Source organism: Thermobia domestica, chromosome 17 (genome assembly GCF_964235325.1).
Source record: "Thermobia domestica chromosome 17, izTheDome1.hap1.1, whole genome shotgun sequence".
Classification (NCBI taxonomy): domain Eukaryota; kingdom Metazoa; phylum Arthropoda; class Insecta; order Zygentoma; family Lepismatidae; genus Thermobia; species Thermobia domestica.
In genome coordinates this window covers 183,408,984-183,429,067 of record NC_137470.1, presented here as the reverse complement: position 1 = coordinate 183,429,067, position 20,084 = coordinate 183,408,984, and the positions used below count along the sequence as shown (strand labels likewise).

At 35.4% G+C, this 20,084-nt stretch overlaps 1 protein-coding gene across 2 annotated transcripts in view; it reads right to left on the bottom strand.

The window, feature by feature from the left end:
* LOC145673853 (uncharacterized) overlaps nt 1-19,455 on the bottom strand; it is a 55,887-nt gene extending 36,432 nt beyond the window's left edge. Inside the window, exons 1-2 of one of the 2 annotated variants that reach the window (XM_081743625.1) lie at nt 19,339-19,455; nt 2,208-2,503 (exon numbers count right to left, since the gene is read on the bottom strand). In XM_081743625.1, the coding sequence (XP_081599751.1) occupies nt 2,208-2,503; nt 19,339-19,356 (314 nt within the window). In that variant the 5' untranslated portion in view covers nt 19,357-19,455. The other variant, XM_081743626.1, reaches the window with a different exon arrangement.
* Nucleotides 19,456-20,084: the final 629 nt, after the last annotated feature.

Here is a 20,084-nt window from a genome sequence, read left to right as displayed (position 1 = left end):
CTTTTTGAAAATTTAAGTTGTGTGTTTAGATAAATGTATGTTTAAAAAAAGTAGTCAAAATTTATAGGGTGAATTCAACCTATTTTTTTTCTAGATTCTAATCTTAACGTTGTTGCTAACGACCATGTCAGGAAGGCGGAAGCTACTTGAAAGTACACCTGAATCCAGAAATTGAATTCTCACTCTAATTATTAACTTACATGACCACCCCGCTGGTCTAGTGGCTAGTGCGTGTGCCATTGGTGTACCTGGTACCTGGTTCCCGCTAAGAGATCAGAGAAGTTAATTTCAAAATCATTCACTTTCATAAATCATCTGTTTCCTTTCCCCTAAAAGACATAACCATGAGACGTAAAATTTTCTTAAAAAAGAGAGAGAGAGAGAAGAAAATACATAGTTATTCTTCTAAAGAAATAAAGTTATCATAACGAAATTTTCCTACTTTAGATTGAAATAATAACATCGAATACACGGTTACGTTTTTTGGAAAGTTTGGGATATATGACCAGGCTAGTTTAGCATTTTTGGATTGCACTTACGAATTGTTGATAGTGCTACGACAAATTTTATTTACAGAAAAAAATGGAGTATTAACGATTTTGAACAAGATTATTCATTCACAGAAAGTCAATGGTGGTTGCAATTTTATTTTTCACATAAGAGTTATTTGATATTAATAATCCCTCTAATCAAATGTTAATATCTTATCTTCTAATATAAATAGCTGAATATACCCATCCTTTGCATGGGGGCTGTATTTGGAAGTCAACTCCTGTAGGAGTATCACCATTAATTTCAGCGAGCGCGAAAACTATGGATTTGACACTAATATTGGTCATTTTGGTTTACTTTTATATGTCTCAGTAGCCCCTCCCCCCAGTGACCTCCGACCCGTATACAATGGTAGATGAATTTGCAAGCCATCGCTAATGGAAGTATCACCATTGATCTCAGCGACTGCAAAAACTATGGTTCCGGTAAACACCCCCCTGTTTGATTTTTTTTTTAAAAAACGCTTAGTCTTGATCTGGGGCCTGGACCAAGGTACCCCTCACCAAAACTTAGTAACTCTCGGTCCATCGTCTGGTCCCCAGGACGCTCACAAAATAAATAAAATAGTTTGTTTATGTGTTTGTTTGTCTGTCTGTCTGTGTGCGGCCTGGGGACCAGATGAGTGGACCGAGAGTTCCTAAGTTTTGGTTAGGGGTACCTTGGTCCAGGCCCCAGATCAAGACGAAGCGCTATTTTCAAATTTCTAAACAGGTGGTCTCAGGTGGAGCGTTTAACGGGACCGACCTGGGAACCAGACAAGTTGACCGAGAGTTACGAAATTTTGGTCACGGATACCTTGGTTCAGGCCCCACACCAGAGTTAAACGTTTTTGTCAAAATTCGAACCAGGAGGTCTGAAGGCAGCGTTTACCGGGACATGTAAAAGTAATAGTAGAAAGTGACCAATTTTAGTGTCGAATTTATAGTTTTCGCGGTCGCTGAGATCAATGGTCAAATTCCCATCGCATTAACTTCCAAATTCACCCTATTAGACTGCGTGCCGGGTGTCACCGGGGGAAGGAATACCGAGACATGGAAAAGTATTCCAAAATGACCTATATCAGTGTCAAATCCGTAGTTTTCGCGGTCGTAGTGCTCAATTTTGACACTTCCATTATCGATGACTAGCAAATTCAGCTACCACTGTATGCGGGCCAGGCGTCACCTACGGAGGGAGAGGGATACCAAGACGTAAAAATAATCCAAAATGACCGATATTAGTGTCAAATCCATAGTTTTCGGGGTCGCTGAAATTAATGGTTAAACTCCCATAGGCGCTGACTTCCAAATACAGCCCTCATCGGCTGGAGGCCAGAGGCATTTTGTTTCTAAATTCGAACCAGGGGGTCTCAGGGGGCGTTTACCGGGATATGTAAACGTAGTAGAAAATGACCGATATTTTCTTCGTTCAGTTTGTTTACATAGATATTTTATCTGTTCCATGCGAAGAATGGGTATAGTCAGCTAGTTATGAATAAAGTTTATATTAAGAACATAATAATCGACAGAACATGTCCTCTGAATTCTCACATGTTAGATCACATTCAAAGAACTGAATGTTGAACAAAGTACCCAGCAGTTAAGCTAATGTGCACAAATACTCAACTTTTAATAGTTATGTCCCATTGTGACTAATATTCATGAAATATTACTTACCCACGTGTGAATCCTGCAGCCGCTCCGGGATTCCCAAGAGGATATTGTCCCAAAGGATATTGCGGCCCCCCAGGCGGTGGGAACTGTTGAGGCATACCATTTGGGAATCCTTGGCCAGCCCCTTGCTGTGGGCCTCTGGGTGATTGAGAGAAAGGATATCTGTATCCGCCGAACCCAGAAAACGGGTTATATATATTGTTGAAGTGATGAATCATATGGGCAAATCCGATCATATCACTCAGGGCGAATGTGGATTCACCCTTTGAGACTAATGCCGTCAGGAGTATGAATATAGCCTAGAATGAATACAGGAAATAAACTTCATCAATATAGGCAATTTTAGAAAATACAATACAAAACAAATTCTACCAAGAACAAACTCATGTGGATCGTTACATGCACGTGCAATTCTGGACATTCCGATTGAAAATTTAAACTTATATCAAAAGCAAATCATAATTGTAATATCAAATGTATTTTGTTTAAGATATGTCAGAATGACACCAAATATTATTTAAAATATGTAATCGGAGATTTAGTATGACACAGAGTACAAAAACAGTAAGTTAATGCGTATTTCTTAATGGCAATTTTCATTAAAAAAAAAAAAAATCAAATCTGAATACAGCTCCACTGCGGTAGGCAAAGGATTAGTAAGGAGTGTGGTTAGCGGTAACCGCCTCAAACATCTCATAGGCAATGTTTATTAACCCCTTTCTGCATGATGGTTTTCTTTTAGCGAAAAAAAAAAAAATAATAATCAGTATTTGAAATCCTCATATGTGAACTTAAAAAATGAATTAAAACTTGTATTTTAGATTTTTTTTTTTTTACTTAATTCCGACGAGAAATAAGTAAGTGCCTTATACGACAAACTTACAACTCACAAAGAACATGCCAGATGACACTAAAATCTCTTATTCATACATGTCAATATCTCACACAGCAGACAAAACAGTCATTTTATGCCTTTGATAAATCACAAAAAAGCTAAAGTAAAAAAGGGTATGTGCCATATATGGCACGAAATGTGGTAAGGTGTTAAGGAATGATCTAAGAGTTCCGCTGACACAAACCTCATTTCTCAAAAAAAAAAAAAACAAACAAGAAGAGCCTTCTAGTTACTATTGATGACAGTTGAAAGGCAACATATCTCATCCCAGATTATGGGATTCGTAAGGGTGACAATGCCCACCAGCTCACGTAGTTCATTCACCAAGTTATCTCGATGTGGGCATACACTATCATTCACAAGGATTAAGCACGTGTAGAAGTTACCTCTGTAAAGTCCTACTTGCAGTTCAGACATCTTCTTGTGAACTAAGTAATTAAGAAAGTCGTCAGCAACCACGAGTATTTTCGTATACTCTTTGACAATGGTACCTGCCTATACTGGTACGCTATTACAGGCGAATTGGTTCTTTTCCACTACGTTTCTGAAATTTTACCGCCTTCGACATTCATTACAAATTATTGTTCAGGGAGAGGATATAGTTTTGAAATCAAAATGAAATGAAATCTTTGAGTTTTACGTCGCACGTTATGCCGGTTAGGCTAAAGGAGACGGTGATTATGAAAAATGAATGATATCGTGGAATGAAGGAAGTGGGAAGAAACGGAATAACCCCGAGAAAACCCACGCACACGGTGTTTGTCCACCACAAAGTTCACTTGGCGTGGGCTGGTATCGAACCCGGAACCCCAAGCACCAGAGGTGAACGCTCTACCACTGAGCTACTGCGGCCCCAGTTTTAAAATCAAATTTGCATTCATATGTGAATACCATATTCCACTATTCACTCAGATGATAATTTCTGTACTTCTGAATGCTATATAGACTGATATATCTACAAACTTGAGAGACAGAGAGATAGTAAAGAATTCTGGTGCAAAGACAGTCTGCACTGAAGTTGCAAATTTTGCTAGAAATACTCATTCCTGGTCAACTACAAATTTTGAGAAAAATTGTGCAGACATCAATCAAATTTGCTGTGTACTTAATAATATATTCTTGTTCTTTTGCTGTGTTCAGCGATTTTATCCTTCAAGGAGCATCTTCTGTGTTAAGAAACTATCACCAAAGGCTGGAAACGACATTTTTGGTGTCATATCCAGTGCTGCTAACGGTCTCTTTGTGACTTGCTTCTATGATTTGTTTCTAATCTTCAAAGTAGGGTCCAACTGACGTATTTGCGCTCAGTTTAGATTGTGCAGAACACTTTTCACGAACATTGTTCTCTTGTGTTATGTTGCTTTTCGACAATACTTCCGGTACGTTATAGCAATGCAGTGCGGTAAGCCGTACACGCTTATGACAATTTAGGATATAGCTCATCTGTGCGTCAAAGTATCAAACAATACTTTCGATAAAGTGGATACTTTCAAACATCTAGGATCAATATTAATAGACTAAAAGCATATCCACGAAGAAATTAAATATTGACTGAAAGGAGGAAATTCGTGTTATTATTCAGTTCAGAATCTTTTGTAGTCGCGAATTCTGTCTAGGAATTTGAAGGTTAGAATAGATAAAACAAAGTTCCTGTTGTTCTGTATGGTTGAGAAATATGGTCGCTTACTCTCAGGGAATAATGTATACTGAAAGCATTTGAGAATAAGATCCTGACACGAATATTCGGAACGAAGAGGAACGGGAATGGGGAATGGCGGAAACTTTATGACGAGGAACTACATAATGTATACCGTTTACCAAACATCGTTAGGTTCACCAAATCTATGAGGCTCAGGTGTGCAGGTCATATAGCCAGAATGGAAGAAAGTAAGAACACTTTCGAAGTCTTACGTTAGCTGGTAGACCAATCATAAAATGACCATTAGGAAGACATTGCCTCAGATGGGAGGACAATACTAAGATGGATCTCGCACAAATAGGATACAAAGTAGAAAGTGAATCCAGTTGGTTAAAGACAAAATCAATAGAGAGCGTTTGCGAACGTGACATTGAACCTCCTTGTTTAATAAGCCATGGAGTTAGTTAGTTCTCTTTCTATTTGATTTTAAATTTAGTGCTCCTTTCAGCAGCGAGGCTATCAGAGACGTGGGCCTCAGCCTAACCCTCCGAATCACGAGCTCTCAACGGAATCTGTTCTCTTTTCTACGATTAACGTAGCGGCACGTGAACATATCTGACCTCCCGTTGACTCGGTTATCTAATATAAATAAAATAGAGAGTTTGTTTGTGTGTTTGTTTGTTTGTCTGTTTGTCTGTCTGTGTGCGGCATGGGGACCCAACGAGTGGACTGAGACTTAACAAAATTTGGTCACGGTTACCTTGGTCCAGATCCCAGATCATGACGAAGAGTTTTTTTTTTTTAATTTGGAACCAGGGGGTCTCAGGGGGGCGTTTAGCGGGACCGAGCTAGAAACTAGACAAATTGACCGAGAGTTACCAAATTTTGGTCACGAATACCTTAGTCCAGGCCCCAGAACAATACGAAGCGTTTTCTTCAAAGTTGGAACCAGGGAATCTCAGGAGGCTGTTAACCGGGACACGTAAAAGTAGTAGAAAATGACCGATATTAGTGTCGAATTCATAGTTTTCACGGTCGCTGAGATCAATGGTGAAACTAAGATTGTATTAACTTCCAAATTCACCCTATTCGGCTGCGGGCCAAGTGTCACCGGGGGGTTTACCGAGACATGTAATATTAGCCCAAAATGATCGATATTAGTATCAAATCTATAGTTTTCTCGGTCTCTGAAATGAATAGTGATACTGGCACTGGCGTTGACTTCCAAATACAGCTTCCATGCGAAGAACGGTTATATTCAGCTAGTTAACAATAAAATTCACTTCAAGTTATCCTTCTATATTGTACAAGGCATAACCGTTGGTTAAAGAAGTCGAATTAGAACTGGAAGTGAATAATTATTAAAGAGTGTGTGGAACAATGAACATTTCGCTATACAACACCGAGGTGATTCACGACATGGCTTGGTTGATTGACTTGGAGATTTGCTTCCCGTTCAACATCAAAGATGTGGGCCTACAAACTTAACGTGGCATCTAAACCAGATGAGCTCGCACAGGAAATGAAACCCGGGTCCCCTGTACTGAATTCACTTACGTTTGCCATAGAGCAACAAGATAGTTTGATATGACTTACTTTTAACATGCGCTCCGAGCCAAAGCTTTGAATCTGGTACAGCTGGTCGGTGCACAGGTCATGATACTTAATCACTTTAGAAACACATGCGAGCATTTCGCATGCGCCCTAATTATTTTAAATGGTTATCAAACTAATCAATGCGAGCATTTCGCATGCGCCCTAATTATTTTAAATGGTTATCAAACTAATCATGGTCAAAGTAAACAAATTAAGTTTTATTTTACTTGCAGATCTTTTTTTTTTTTTTTTTTTTTTAACAAATTAAGTGAAGAGCAAATATATATGTAGGTGCATGATATGTTATATTGATAAGTTACTTATAAATAATTTTCATCAAGCTTTCTTAAAGTCACACCCACTTAGTTGAGCCCGAGGTAATTAATTTCAATGAATTCAGTAAATAGTAGCTATTTTGTATTTAATTCTTCAATACTCCCACATAACCTAGGGTACATAACAATATTTTCCTGCAACAAAGATAAAGAAAGAAAGAAAAGAGAGAGAGAGAGAGAGAGAGAGAGAGAGAGAGAGAGACAGAGGAGGATGAAGAGGAGGAAGAATAAAAATGATTTCTCATATTTGAAAATCAAAATCCTAATGTACTGATATTCAGGATAATACATTGCGAATTTGCATCAAAAGATCCAATATATTTCAATCAAAAATTTTCTTGTAGGCCTTATATCTGGAGAACTACATATAATGTAGCTAAGCCCAAACTATTATTTAACTGAGTATGATGTGCTTGTTCCGCAAATAATACGAAAACTCGATTTAGGGGCCGTTCAAGAATTTTGTGGCCCCTGATCCGAAAACTAGTTATTGGCCATGATCGCAATCTTTTGATGCATTTTTAAATTCATTGCTAAAATTCCTGACCAAGATCGTAATCTTTTGATTTTTTTTTTTTTTTTTTGAATCACTCCTAAAATTATTGTTTCTAATATAGGAGGTTCACTCAAGTCAATCTGGGACTTTTGTTTACAAGTTTAAAACTGAAAATATTTATGCTTAACGTGCCACAATTATGCCCTTTAGACCAAGGGAGACCATGATTAAAGTTAGTGAATTAGTGGAATGGGAAAGTTGGAGGAAACAGTGTAACTGACGAACCAACGAACACGATGTTGTTCAACACAAATTTATTTGGCTGAGGATCGAACCAGGGACCCCTTACAGTAGAAGGATGCTCTCTACCACTGAGACACCATGATTCCAGGTTTAAAACTGAGGCTAATGATCAAGGTTTTGTATACAGTAGGAACTGGCACTTGTGTCTTGGTACTGGTAGGTAGCACTCATTTCGTACGACAATTCAGTGGTCGTTATTGAATGGTGATTTGGGGTTTTAGGTTCCCGTTCAACAGTGGTAGAAATAGGTGGTGTAATAGTTCCAATCGCATCAACGTTTGGGCTTTACAGTGGTAAGGCGCCCTGTGTTAAATAATAATAATAATAATAATAAAAACGTTGCCAGGTCAAAAGGCTCTTTCCTTGGGCTCTCACCATAGCAACAATAGAACAGTATTAAGAAATGGTTCTAGGTTCCGTCACACAACAATGTAGGTGTCATTTCTGCATAGCTTTACGTTCCGTTCGAGAGAATGTTGAGCTGAAAACGTTACTTTTTCCTATAAAAAGACCACCTTTTGTAGGGGGCACGGTGGCTCAGTAGTATAGCAATTACCTCTCGTATGTGGGGTACCTGGATCGATTTACGAACAAGTAAGTTTGTGATCGACAGTATCGTGCTCGTGGGTTTTCTCGAGTTGCTCCCATTTCCTCTCACTTTATCATTCGACCAATTCTTGTATCATTATTCACTTGCACAATTCCACCATTTAAAATCGAAAACCACTTATTTTCAACAGCTTTCCTCTTTTTCCATTGTTTCGTATATTCACTCGTAAGGGACTTGGCGTATGTGCACTATGGGTATCCATATGACATATGTTTAGAATTTTGGCTCCCAAGTTACAGCCCATCAAATTTAGACCTGTGACTTACCGAAATTCTCTCTTTTCCAAAATAATAATAATAATAATAATAATAATAATAATAATAATAATAATAATAATAATAATAATAATAATAATAATAATAATAATTTGCTTACTATTTGGAACAAAAAATACATGGAAAATTTTGTTATTAGATGTTAGCTTGAGCCATAAAAAAAAAAACTGTTACGCAACTGATGAGTTAAATATATGTTTAAAAGAGTTTCTGATGTTATATTTCTTGCATGTATTTATGTGGTGTTATTGAGGAAAAAAAAAAGAATTTTAGGAATGATCCCAAAAAAATGAATCAAAAGATTGCGATCTTGGCCAATAGTTTCTGTATAGGAGCCACAACATTTTTGAAGGACCCTAAGCCGAGTTATTGTTTTTTTTTTTTTTTTTTTTTTTTTCCGGAATAAGCAAATCATACTGAGTTAAGTGATAGTTTGGGTTTGGCTACACTATATGAAGTCCTACAAGCAAATTTTTGCCTGAAACATATTGGATCTTTCGATCCAACAAAGTCTTGTTATTCACACAAACAGTGTTCAAAATACACCAAAATATTAAACTTCGAAGAAACAAAACATAGTTAACAAATAGTTTAATATTATAGAAGATAACTAAGAATAATTAGAAATGCGGGCTTGAAGTATCCATATGTCTCTCCAAAAATACATAAAATGCTAATTGAGATAAAGAAACCAACATCCAATTCAGTCTTATTTCTAAGTTGATTACAGCATATTTTAATTGAGAACTGCTGTTGTATATCTTAACTTGGTCTAATATGACCTAATGTTACCCAAGTCAAAGCTTATGTTAACAGAATAATAATTTTGTTACTTGCCACAGAGACTATGCAATAAATATACGCTAATATTTGTCGATATATTTTTTAATCTAGCAAGACAATATTGGTTACATCTAGCGACAATCTTAGAAAGCTCTAGGAATTATTACAAACACTTTTCTCCTTCTATTAGCGAACAAGTGAAACCATTAACGAACTATTTTCAGTTTGAACCGCATGAAGACACAGGGAGGGCTGGTTCTACCATATGGACAACACGTGCATTTGGACAGGTTCGCAAGTTACCAGGGGTAGCAATATTTTTCATAACTACATTATTTAAAATAAATATTTATTGTTGGATAGAGACATCATGATGATGGTAGTTACATCTATTAAGCTGACATTCTATCCGAATACTGCCTAAATAGGCTTAAATCACATTTAGGTTGCATTAGTTTAAGGTCACATGAACACTGATAAAGCAAAACGTCAAACACATTTCAGCACGAATTGCTTGATTGTTGTCAAATACAAGGAGTCAATTCTCGAACACTAGCGAACGCCTTTTCCATTTAGTTAGTTATCACAGTTTTAATATGAAAATTACTCTTGTCTGTCACAAACAAGTTTCTTATCATTGAAGGTGAAAATGACTTTTTATTTTAAATTATATTTTCCTCCACTTCGTTGTTCATGATGGGGTAGAATTCTTAAAGTCCTGACTTTTAAGATTTGTTCTTTCTGGAGGAATTAGTCCCAGAAGCGGTAGTCCTATTAGCGACAGGAACTGTTATCTGTCCCATGAGCGACCGATTCATTTACATTGAGATGATGGAAGATGATATGATTCCATCTCGTAAAATATGTTTGCCTCTGGCGTTATTAGCGCCCGAACAACCTTGGTATGAAATATGTACGTGCCAATGATACTATTCGTCAAGAATATTTTTCCTGTACTGTGAGTGCAAATAAAACTGATTTTCATTTTGAGTTAGATTTGACATAAAAAATATGAAATAACTTAACGAGACAACAGGGATATTTCCATTGCCTGTAAATTCATATGTAATTATTGAAAATCCAGTTGTAATATCCTCTTTCTTTAAAAGCTCTGTTTTCTGTACTTAATTTGATTCAAATCTAATTACTCACTAAGCCCAGTAATATATTTTATTTTAAAAAACTTAAACGTGTAACAGTTTTGCCAACTATCTACTTTTTAGACTTTCTAAGACACTGTGAATAAAATGAACAAAAAAATGTCAATGACAAAAGACAGCTTTCGAAATCCCTTACATCTGATTGACTATTCTCAACCAATCCCACCAATTACAATGCAGTTCACTCTAAACAATCCAAAAGGTAAACAAACTCTTTATACTACCTTCTTCCCTATTGCAAGCTACTAAAACGCAAATTAATTGCTTAATTTGCCTTCCTACCTTGTTTTGACTTATACATAAAATCTTATCGTGTAGCTCTCTGAAATAGTACCTTATAATTAGACGAACTGTTAGATCCTGCTAGAGATTTGTAACTTGTGTAATAATTTCTTCGAATACACCGTGTTTTTAGATTTCTTTGATATCCTCAAGTGGTGAACACCCTCTTTCCATGGGCGCCCGATGGGAAGGCAGGGGTTGCCCCCTGGGTCACAAAAATGTATACGCAATATAGCAAACCACATATATTAAATATCAGATATACCAGCAACCATGGATATGCCCTTCCCCAGAAAATTTTCTTCGGGCGCCCCTACCTCTTTCTGATTTCTTTCTTATACCATAAACATGTTCAATCTAAACTTATGCTCCGTATCATTTTAACATGAAATTTTTCATTATATTAGAATCATAGACAAAGGTGGAGCTACTCTTAAGTATTTAGTTAGTTTTCCCCCTTGATATGGTCAATGTATTCATAGAAATTAATTCAAAAATATAATATTAAGGAAAACGTATAAAAGATAGTTAGTGCAATGAGAGCATTCTTATGCATTAAATTCAGGTAGAGCGAAATTTTTCATAGTACATTTTGATAGGTTCTGAATCACATTAGCATGAAACAAATTAAAGAAGATAGAACCTTATCTTCTTCCATTATCTTAGTATGAACGAATCGGTGACTCATAGGGCAGTTAATAGATCGAATCGGTCGCTCATAGGACAGTTAACAGTTCCTGTCGCTAATAGGACTGTCGCAAGTGAGAAGACACCTTCTGGAGAAACAGGGGACGCAGATGATGTCATTGCACGGTGTGGCATATTGCCTAAGGCCGTTCCTCGTTGCAAAGGTAGACATGAGCGAATTTCTGCATTACAAGGTTGCCAGAATATAAGACTAGAAAAAAAATCAGAAGAGATTTTCCATTTCTCGTTAAGTTTTGTTACAAATGAAAATGGATTTATTATTTTAACGTTGCACGATTGTGCCCTTTAAGCTAAAAGATGGCAATTATTAATAAAAGAGAATTATTGTAATACACTGTGGAAAATCCATTATCCGGACTGCGGTATATTAAACGCATATACGGAATCCTTATGATTACTACGGAAATCAGTACGGAGCATACGTTATTCATATGCTACCTACTTTTCGCTCTTAGATGTTATATCGTGCCGTTGCAGAATGTATGACATCCTAAGAGTCTTCCGAATATTACATACATGTATGTATGTTTCACATGTAAGCTAAATGTTACATACACCCATATGTATGTGAGATCTCGACCGCCTATATGCAGTTCTTTTGTTTGTACGGAAAGTGCGTTTATTCGGAACACTTGTACGTATATAATTCGGAAAGTACTTATAAAATCTTTTTTCCGTTGTACGTTTGCTGTACAGTACGTTAAGTCCAAAAACTACAGAATTTACACATGTAACATACGGTTTTACTTACGCAAAATTTTTTGTTAGTGTAGTAGATATCTGGCGTTATCTCACTGTAAATAGAACCCAGTACCACGTACATAAAATGTATTCGACTAAACTAGTAGATTAGCGGGAAGGGTTGTTAAGTTTTGTTACTGCATACAATTGTTGACATTATTATTGTGATTTGAAGATGAAAATTGATGTAGATAATAACGCAAAATGCTCTGTGCGACTGATAGTTGCACTGTTTTCACTTTAACACGTAAAACTGTTCTCTTTATATATAAAACCAAGAAGTGAATCAATTATAGTTGAAAAACCGCAATGTACCAATTACTATTTAGTTTATCTTACGAAACAGGTTGGGTGCACCGTTTCTCAGCGGTAACGCGCTTACGTCAGGTGTGTGAGGTCACTGATTCGATCCGCGGCCAAGTAAGCTTATGGTGGACAGCATCATGTTCTTGGATTTTCTCGGTTCCTTCCACTTTCTCATTCCATCACTCCTTCTATAATCATTCAGTTGCTTTAATCATCGTCTATCTAAGAGCACAATCGTCAGACGTTATACTGAAATATATTTTTTAATTTTTTTTTAAATTTAATTTTATTTTTGTATTTATTTATTTTATTATTATTATTATTATTATTATTATTATTATTATTATTATTATTATTATTATTATTATTATTATTATTTGCGAAAGAGGTTACTTCTCGTTTTCAGTTTGAAGTTGAGAGATAAGAGGCCTCATTTCGGTGAAATTAAAATACCGCTAATTTTACAGTAATTATATCTTCAAATAGATAAAAGATAATTGAAATGTGAAACAAGAGCGCCCTAGACAATATTATTTTGCGCGAGGTACCGTTGTTACAAGTCACCTAATGGCTTTCCGTTTTCAGCCGTTTAGAAACGCTAAAATAAATGCCGATTTCCAAAATGGCTCGAAATCGAAAGCAGATTAGTGAGTTGTGATAACGGTATCTCATGTAAAATGATATTGTCTAGGGTGCTATTGTTCCACATTTCGATTATCTTTTATCTATTTGAAGATATCACTTAATTACTGTAAAATTAGCGGTATTTTAATTTCGCCGCGATGAGGCATCTTAAGGGAAAATACATTGTAGGAATCAAGAACATAGTAGCCTCGAGTACTAAATCGAATGCTATGAAGTAGCCAAGAAGTAAGAAAGGGTAGCCTTCGACGTATTAATTAAATACATTTTCGTATGCCGTGTGAAAGCTTTATTAATTATAAAATATGTACCATTCAAAGCAGTATTCCTTTCCTGATTATCTCGCTGGCATTTAAAGATTTTCTTTTCTTAGTTGTGATTTAGTAAGCTTTGTATTCTGGACTCATTTGCGAAATCTACGTCTAAACGTAATGATCATCAAAAAACAAAATAGTTAGTTTTTCAGGAATTCGCTTCATTTTCAATTGGAACTTTAATTATTTAATTATTTTTGTCAAATGATATCGTACTTTTTGAAGTAGAAACCATGACAAGCTAGAGGTGTCCGTGTATTCATTTAAACATCTTCCGAAGAGTTATAGCATGTTAGGATCAATCTTATTAGTATTGGTGCGTGACACAATAAATATTTTCAATCTAGGCCAACATACGGAAAACTTATTCACTTCTGTCCACTTGCAAAACGTTTTAGTTTTTTTTTTCTGCCAGTTACAGAAGACAATGTTTGTTTTCTCACAGCTGTGTATATTTTCGAAGTTTGTTTCTTTTGTCTCAAATATTTTCAGGATTAAATAAAAGAGTGAATCTCATTTATTTATTTTTTTTAAAAAGAGTTAATTTAATTTTTAGTTTCAATTAAAAAGCCAGTTAAAACTTCATCCGACTATCTTAAATTGGAGATGTGTGCACTGCTAATTTTCTTAGGTAGGTTACTTATTTTCTTCATGACGCCTGGTGAGCGTCGCACTGATTTTGTTGATTCCAATGACAACTCATCTAAACACTGTTCTGACCGGGCACTGGGACGCTTGACTTTGGTGGTCGTACGGGAACTGAAAAACCAGCACAGATGAGACATTGTGTTTCTCAGTTAATACTTATGTTAAGTACAAATGAGTCCTGAAAAACATGTGTAAATTAAGTAGTTTACAAAAACAAATTGATCGATGCATCAGTGAACACTTTTCTTCTTATTGGAGATTCTTCCCAATGAACCAACATTGTCTAAATTACAGCGTTTCTTTAACGTGGAAACGCTGGGTAATACTACAAAATATATGATATCAATCAGCTAGTATTTGAAGCTGTGAGCATGCCTTGAACTGTGCTTTAAATCTGTCGTTGCAAATAATTATTTTAGCACTGCTTTTTTGTTGTTGTTGTTGTTGTTGTAATGTATGAGCAGGTATGTTGTGTCATGGATTCTGATAGAGAAATACAAAATTAATAAATGTATTAAACAAAATTATTGCATGCATTTATTTTCATTTCATTTTATTTTATTCTAAAAAGTATAGGACTTGGCTTATGGAACTTAAGTTCGAAAAACGATTCAATTATGATTCGAAAACCGTTTATGAGGGAATCAAAGAAATATCTGTTTAGATCTTTCCCGTCGATTTGCAAGGACTCAGGCGAATGTAAATTGCGGGACTAATGACATAGACAAGAATTTCATACCTAGCATAAATAAATTAATTTGTACCAACCAGTGGAGGATCTAGAAGGTAAAAACTGGGAGTAGAGAGTCAGAACCTACAACATTTATTTATTTATTTAACAGCTCAGAGGCCATTTTATACTGGATACCTATCAACAACAACAACAATAAAAGGGATTTGGTGAGGTATCGACCAGGGCCTGTTTAGTAGGTACCATCCCGGCATTTGCCTGGTAGGACTGAGGGAAACCCTGGAAACTCCCAGTCAGGATGGTCAGCAACGGGAATCGAACCCACGACCTCCCGAATGCGAATCCAACACTGCCACTTGAGCTATCATGATTTTACTATATTAAAAAAAAAAAGATTATATAAATAATACCTTAAATAGCTTTCTTCATATCAATAATACGCCAGTGAATAATCTTGAATGCAACTATTGTTGACGATATGAATGGATTTGTTAACACTAATAGTATACAGTCATAAAAGGGTGGTTCAACATTTAAAAACAATTTAAATCCTAAGAATGAGGTATAAATAGTAAAGTTGCAACTTTCCCTGTAGCGTTTAAATTCATCTTCCTATGGCACAGACCCTGTACGAACATCCTATTAGCTCTACCCACGAATACGCTACTTATTATTTGACACATACCAGTCACCTTGAGTGATACGGTATACATTATGCAGTTTCTCGTTATGAAATTTCCGCCATTCCCCATCCCCATTCCACTTTCTCAAATACTTTCAGTTTCTGGTCTTCCCTCAGAGTAAGCGACCATGTTTCGCGACCATACAGCACAACAGGCATAATTAGCCTCTTATAAATTTTAAGCTTCACATTCCCCGACAGAATTTGCGACTACAGTAGATTTTCAACTGAATAATAAGACTAATTCCATGGTTTCAGTCTACTTGATTTCTTCGTGGATATGACTTTGATCTGTTAACATTGATCCGAGATATTTGAAAGTATGCACTTTGTGCTATTTATAATGTCTGGACCTGGATACTTTAAACTTTGAAAGGAGATTTACACAGAGATCTCAAAGATGAAGTATAACACCGTGTGCGTGGGTTTTCTCGGGGTTCTCCCGTTTCCTCCCACTTTCTTCATTCCACCATTTCATTCATTACTCATCATCACCGTCTCCTTTAGCCTAACCGGCATAACCGTGGGACGTAAAACTCAAAGATTTCATTTCATTTTTCCCAAACATAAACCAATCATATCAAACGAAAGTTTGTTTTGTTAGTCATCTTTCATAAATTAACACTGGCAAAAAGTTAAATAACCTTCTTTGGTCAGGCACCAAAAATATATTATTTACAACAGATCAGTTTTGAAAAATGTAGCTTTTAAATAATTTAATACTTAAGAATGTGAGACGTATAGTGTAAAATAACTGGCTGATGCAGGAAGAAGATAATTGAGTATATCTAAAAATGCAAAGATTCGATAACATTCCATGTCCACGCAACATGGTATCAAATTCAAGACCATCTATTCTAGAGGGTACCCCTTAAAAGGACCGCACGTAGACTAAGAATAATAGCTATTTTCATGCCTGGAAAATTTCTCTGAATTTGTCAGTGCAAAATAATCCTTTTTGTATTTACAAGTTTTGTGCAAGTTTGTGGCAGCAAACATTTTAAAGTAACTGATTTAGTTAGCTAAGATATTGTGAAAGGTGTGCTTTGATTAGGTATACACCTTTCAATTTTGTATTGGTTTGTGTTATATGTATGTGTGTGGGTTAGGTTAGGTTTGTGAGACGCATCCCTACTTAAAACTATTCTCACAATGCTTTAACTATGCTTTTTTTTTTTTAACTGTTAAAATAATTTAAATAACTAGTTTAGTTCCTAGGACTCATTTGCTTCTGTAAAACATTTAAATGATTCCTAGTTTTATTTAATGACAGGACAGAAATGTGTTTATAGTGCAGTGAAACAAGTGTGATTATTGTGCTATATTTATATGAAGTTATTTACATAAGAAATTAAGATCATTTTGGTCTTTTTGAAAGAGAGAAAATTATAATTTAACTAGTAGTTTCGACTCATGTAATTTTATTGATTTTATTTTATGATTTTTGAGAATGTAAGTTATATTATCTAAATCATAGGAATGTAAATTAAGAAAGAAGTAGAACGTACGAGGAATAAACGTATTTTTTTTTTAAGTTTTTAGTATCCCTTTCAGCAGCGAAGCTACACGAGGGGTGGATCTACAGCTTGCCGTTGAATCAAAACCGCATGAGCTTCTGCCGGAATCGAACCCGGGTCTTTCAAATCAAAGGCAAGAAATATAAGATGTGTGTGATGTATCATCATTTTTACGATAATAAATAATTTCACATACTTCATTACTTCTTAATATTATTCTGCCTAGGCTTTCTTTTTTTTTTTTTACTTCATTCCGACTGACAACCTTTTAAAGGTAAAAGTGAAGTTTTTAATTCTAAAATTCGTCTATGTCTTACTTTATAGTGTTGGACTCTCTTGTATTTTGAATGCGTCTTATTGTTCTGACAAGATCAAGACGTATTTACTAGGATTGCGTATAGATATATTAATAGAACGTCTATATGTACAGTAATTATATGTTCAACTAGTTCCTGGTTTAGTTTTCGGCGCGCGCACGGTGTCTCAGTGGTAGAGCGTTTACTTCTGGTGCCTGGGGTTCCTGATTCGATCCCCGGTAAAGTAAGTTTGTGTTGGACAACAGCGTGTCGGTGTATTTTCTTGGGCTACTTCCGTTTCCTTACACTTTCACACTTCACCAATTCTTCCATCATCATTTATTTGCATTAAACTTCATCTCTCTTAACCTAAAAAGCGCAGTAGTGGGACGTTAAACTTTAAGATTGCATTTCATTTTTTTTTTTTTTAAGTTTTGGCTGGGTTCAAAGTTACGTACAAAAAAGCAAACAGGAGTTCCAATTCCACTTTTAGCAGTAGATTCTTTAGTAATTAAAAGTGAATGACGACAATAATTTTGTTAGTTATAGAAACAAAGTAAAAACGTTCGAGAAAAAATGGATGTTGAAGCTTTTAACTAAAGTTAATGTTAATTATGCATTCTGAAATTTTAAGCCGTGCTCAGTTTCTTAGTAATTAAACTGAAGTAACCATTTATTAGTTTCTGGATTAAACATTAACAAGTCTTATGTTTTGTAATAACGCAATTGTTAAAGCGGTAATGGCAAACAATAAGTTATTTTTTTTATGTTTTAATCTTTTTGCTTTAATTTTATTCTAGTACACATTCCTCGTGTACTATTACACATAAAATACAGTATAAAACTAGTAGTAATTTAGTAATTCGTAGTAGCATTAAACTAAATTAAGTTAAAGTAGGTAAACATTAAAATATGTTTACGTCAATCTATAGTTTAGTGTGCAAGTTTTTGCAGCGATGAAATTATGTTAATTAGAAGAAACAATATAACATATAGCTTTATTTTTTGTCATATATCGTTACATAATTTTATTCTGGTAAAAAGAAAAGTTAACGTGGAAGGGAAGCGTCTCTGCTAATGATTAATTAGATGCCTTAATCAAATTATTTTTATAGTTGAAATAAAAAAATGTCCTTATACTTACTTGGCAATCTTAAGTTAGGAACGAATTTTCAATTTGATTTTTTAGTACGAATCAATGCCCTAATTTGAGGAAATCTTATTACGTTACCCTCCCGTTGAACAATACTTAATTCCCTGTACTATAAAAATAAATGCTTGTAACCGAATTTTCTCAAGTATACGCTCATACTGAGAAACACATTATCACATGTTTTTAATTGTTCTAATTAATGGAATCTTGCTAATTTTTTTCACAAGCCTTTGTAACAAAGGGGGGTTATAAAAATTATGTTACTATTATTTAAAGAAAAGAGGTATTGATGTGTATGATAAGGTAAGAAACAAATAAAAATAAACTCCGATGTAAGCTTATCAGCTCAAGCTGAATACAAGTTATGTGCATAGTTCTGAAAAACTGCTAAACCTTAAAAAAATAACAAACAGAAACCCGTGATAATTATGCAAAACAAACGTGTTCAAAACAATATCCCATAGTGAAATAGGATAATGATGAAAATCCTGACATTCAGATTTACAAAACGTTTCAATGATGCAAGATAAAATATTAGATTGTTGAGTACAACAAATCTTTGGTAATTACTTTTTCTTGCTGATTTCTCTGACGTAAGGTCTAGAAAAGTAACTTGCCACAATATATTTAGAGATATTTCGAACCAGAAATGAGAGAAGCCACATTCAATGTAAAAGCTTAAGAGTGCATAATACCGTTTTTTTTTTTTTTTTTTTAATAATAATTTGAAATTATATAAAAGTCACAAGAATATGTTACAAGTGAAGACGAAATTGCGAGCTTCAATTTCGTGATTAAAGAAAAGTTGAGTTGGGTAATTGGAAGTATTCATTAAATATTTTACCTGCATTTTGTCTTAATTTTGTTCAACTTTCCCCAATCAGTCGAACTGCCACAAAATCACACGATCACACTAAATTCACCACTTTTCTTTTTAAAAGGATTGCACCACACTTGATTAATCAACGCGTTAATAACAACTTCGCAATGTTGACGGTTAGTAAGGTTAGATGTAAGTTTCGGATTCATCGAAATGTGGTAAGGAATTCACTTCGTACTCACCAGCACATTTTGATCCATGGCTGTAACGAATAAAAATTCGCCGGAGCTTGACACTCATCTATATTATATACGGCAGTCTCCGCCCCTTGCACGCAGCCTGGCACTGACAGTGATTCTGCTCTGGAGACAACACTTTCTATCTTTCCCGCCTTTGTTCTGCAGCCGCTGTGAGGCAGGGTGGGAACTTTTTCTTCCAATAGAAAACAACTTCTGTTCACATTGCAGTTTTATAATATACAATAGTTCATTGCTTCCTTTTATCAGCAAGTAATTAGTTCTAATCAAGGTCAAATTTAATGACAGATCTGTATTTCAATCATATTTCGACAACATGACAACGTCCATACTTTCTCAAATGTTCCAGAATGTGTTTTTCTGGATTCTCTTCAATGTGAGCAAAACCAAGCCCGGAAATGATTTTCATAGGATACACGTCAAGCCACAAAATCTCTAAATGGGGAAATATTAAGAGTTCAAAGATGACTTGGTTGTCTCTTATTTCAATTCAGTGTGGAAAGCATGTTGACTCAGTTGTATACTGCTCATATATGGTTCGATAGGTTTGGGTACAAAACTTCGAGAGCAAAATATCGCAGCCAAAACCTTGCGTCCCAGAATCTTTTGGCCAAAACCTCACCGACCAAAACTTCTTGGGCCAAAATCCCACCTGTCAAAAACCTCGATAACCCAAAATCTCGCCCGACCAAAACTTCACGTGGCCAAAATCTATCCGCCCAAAATCCCGT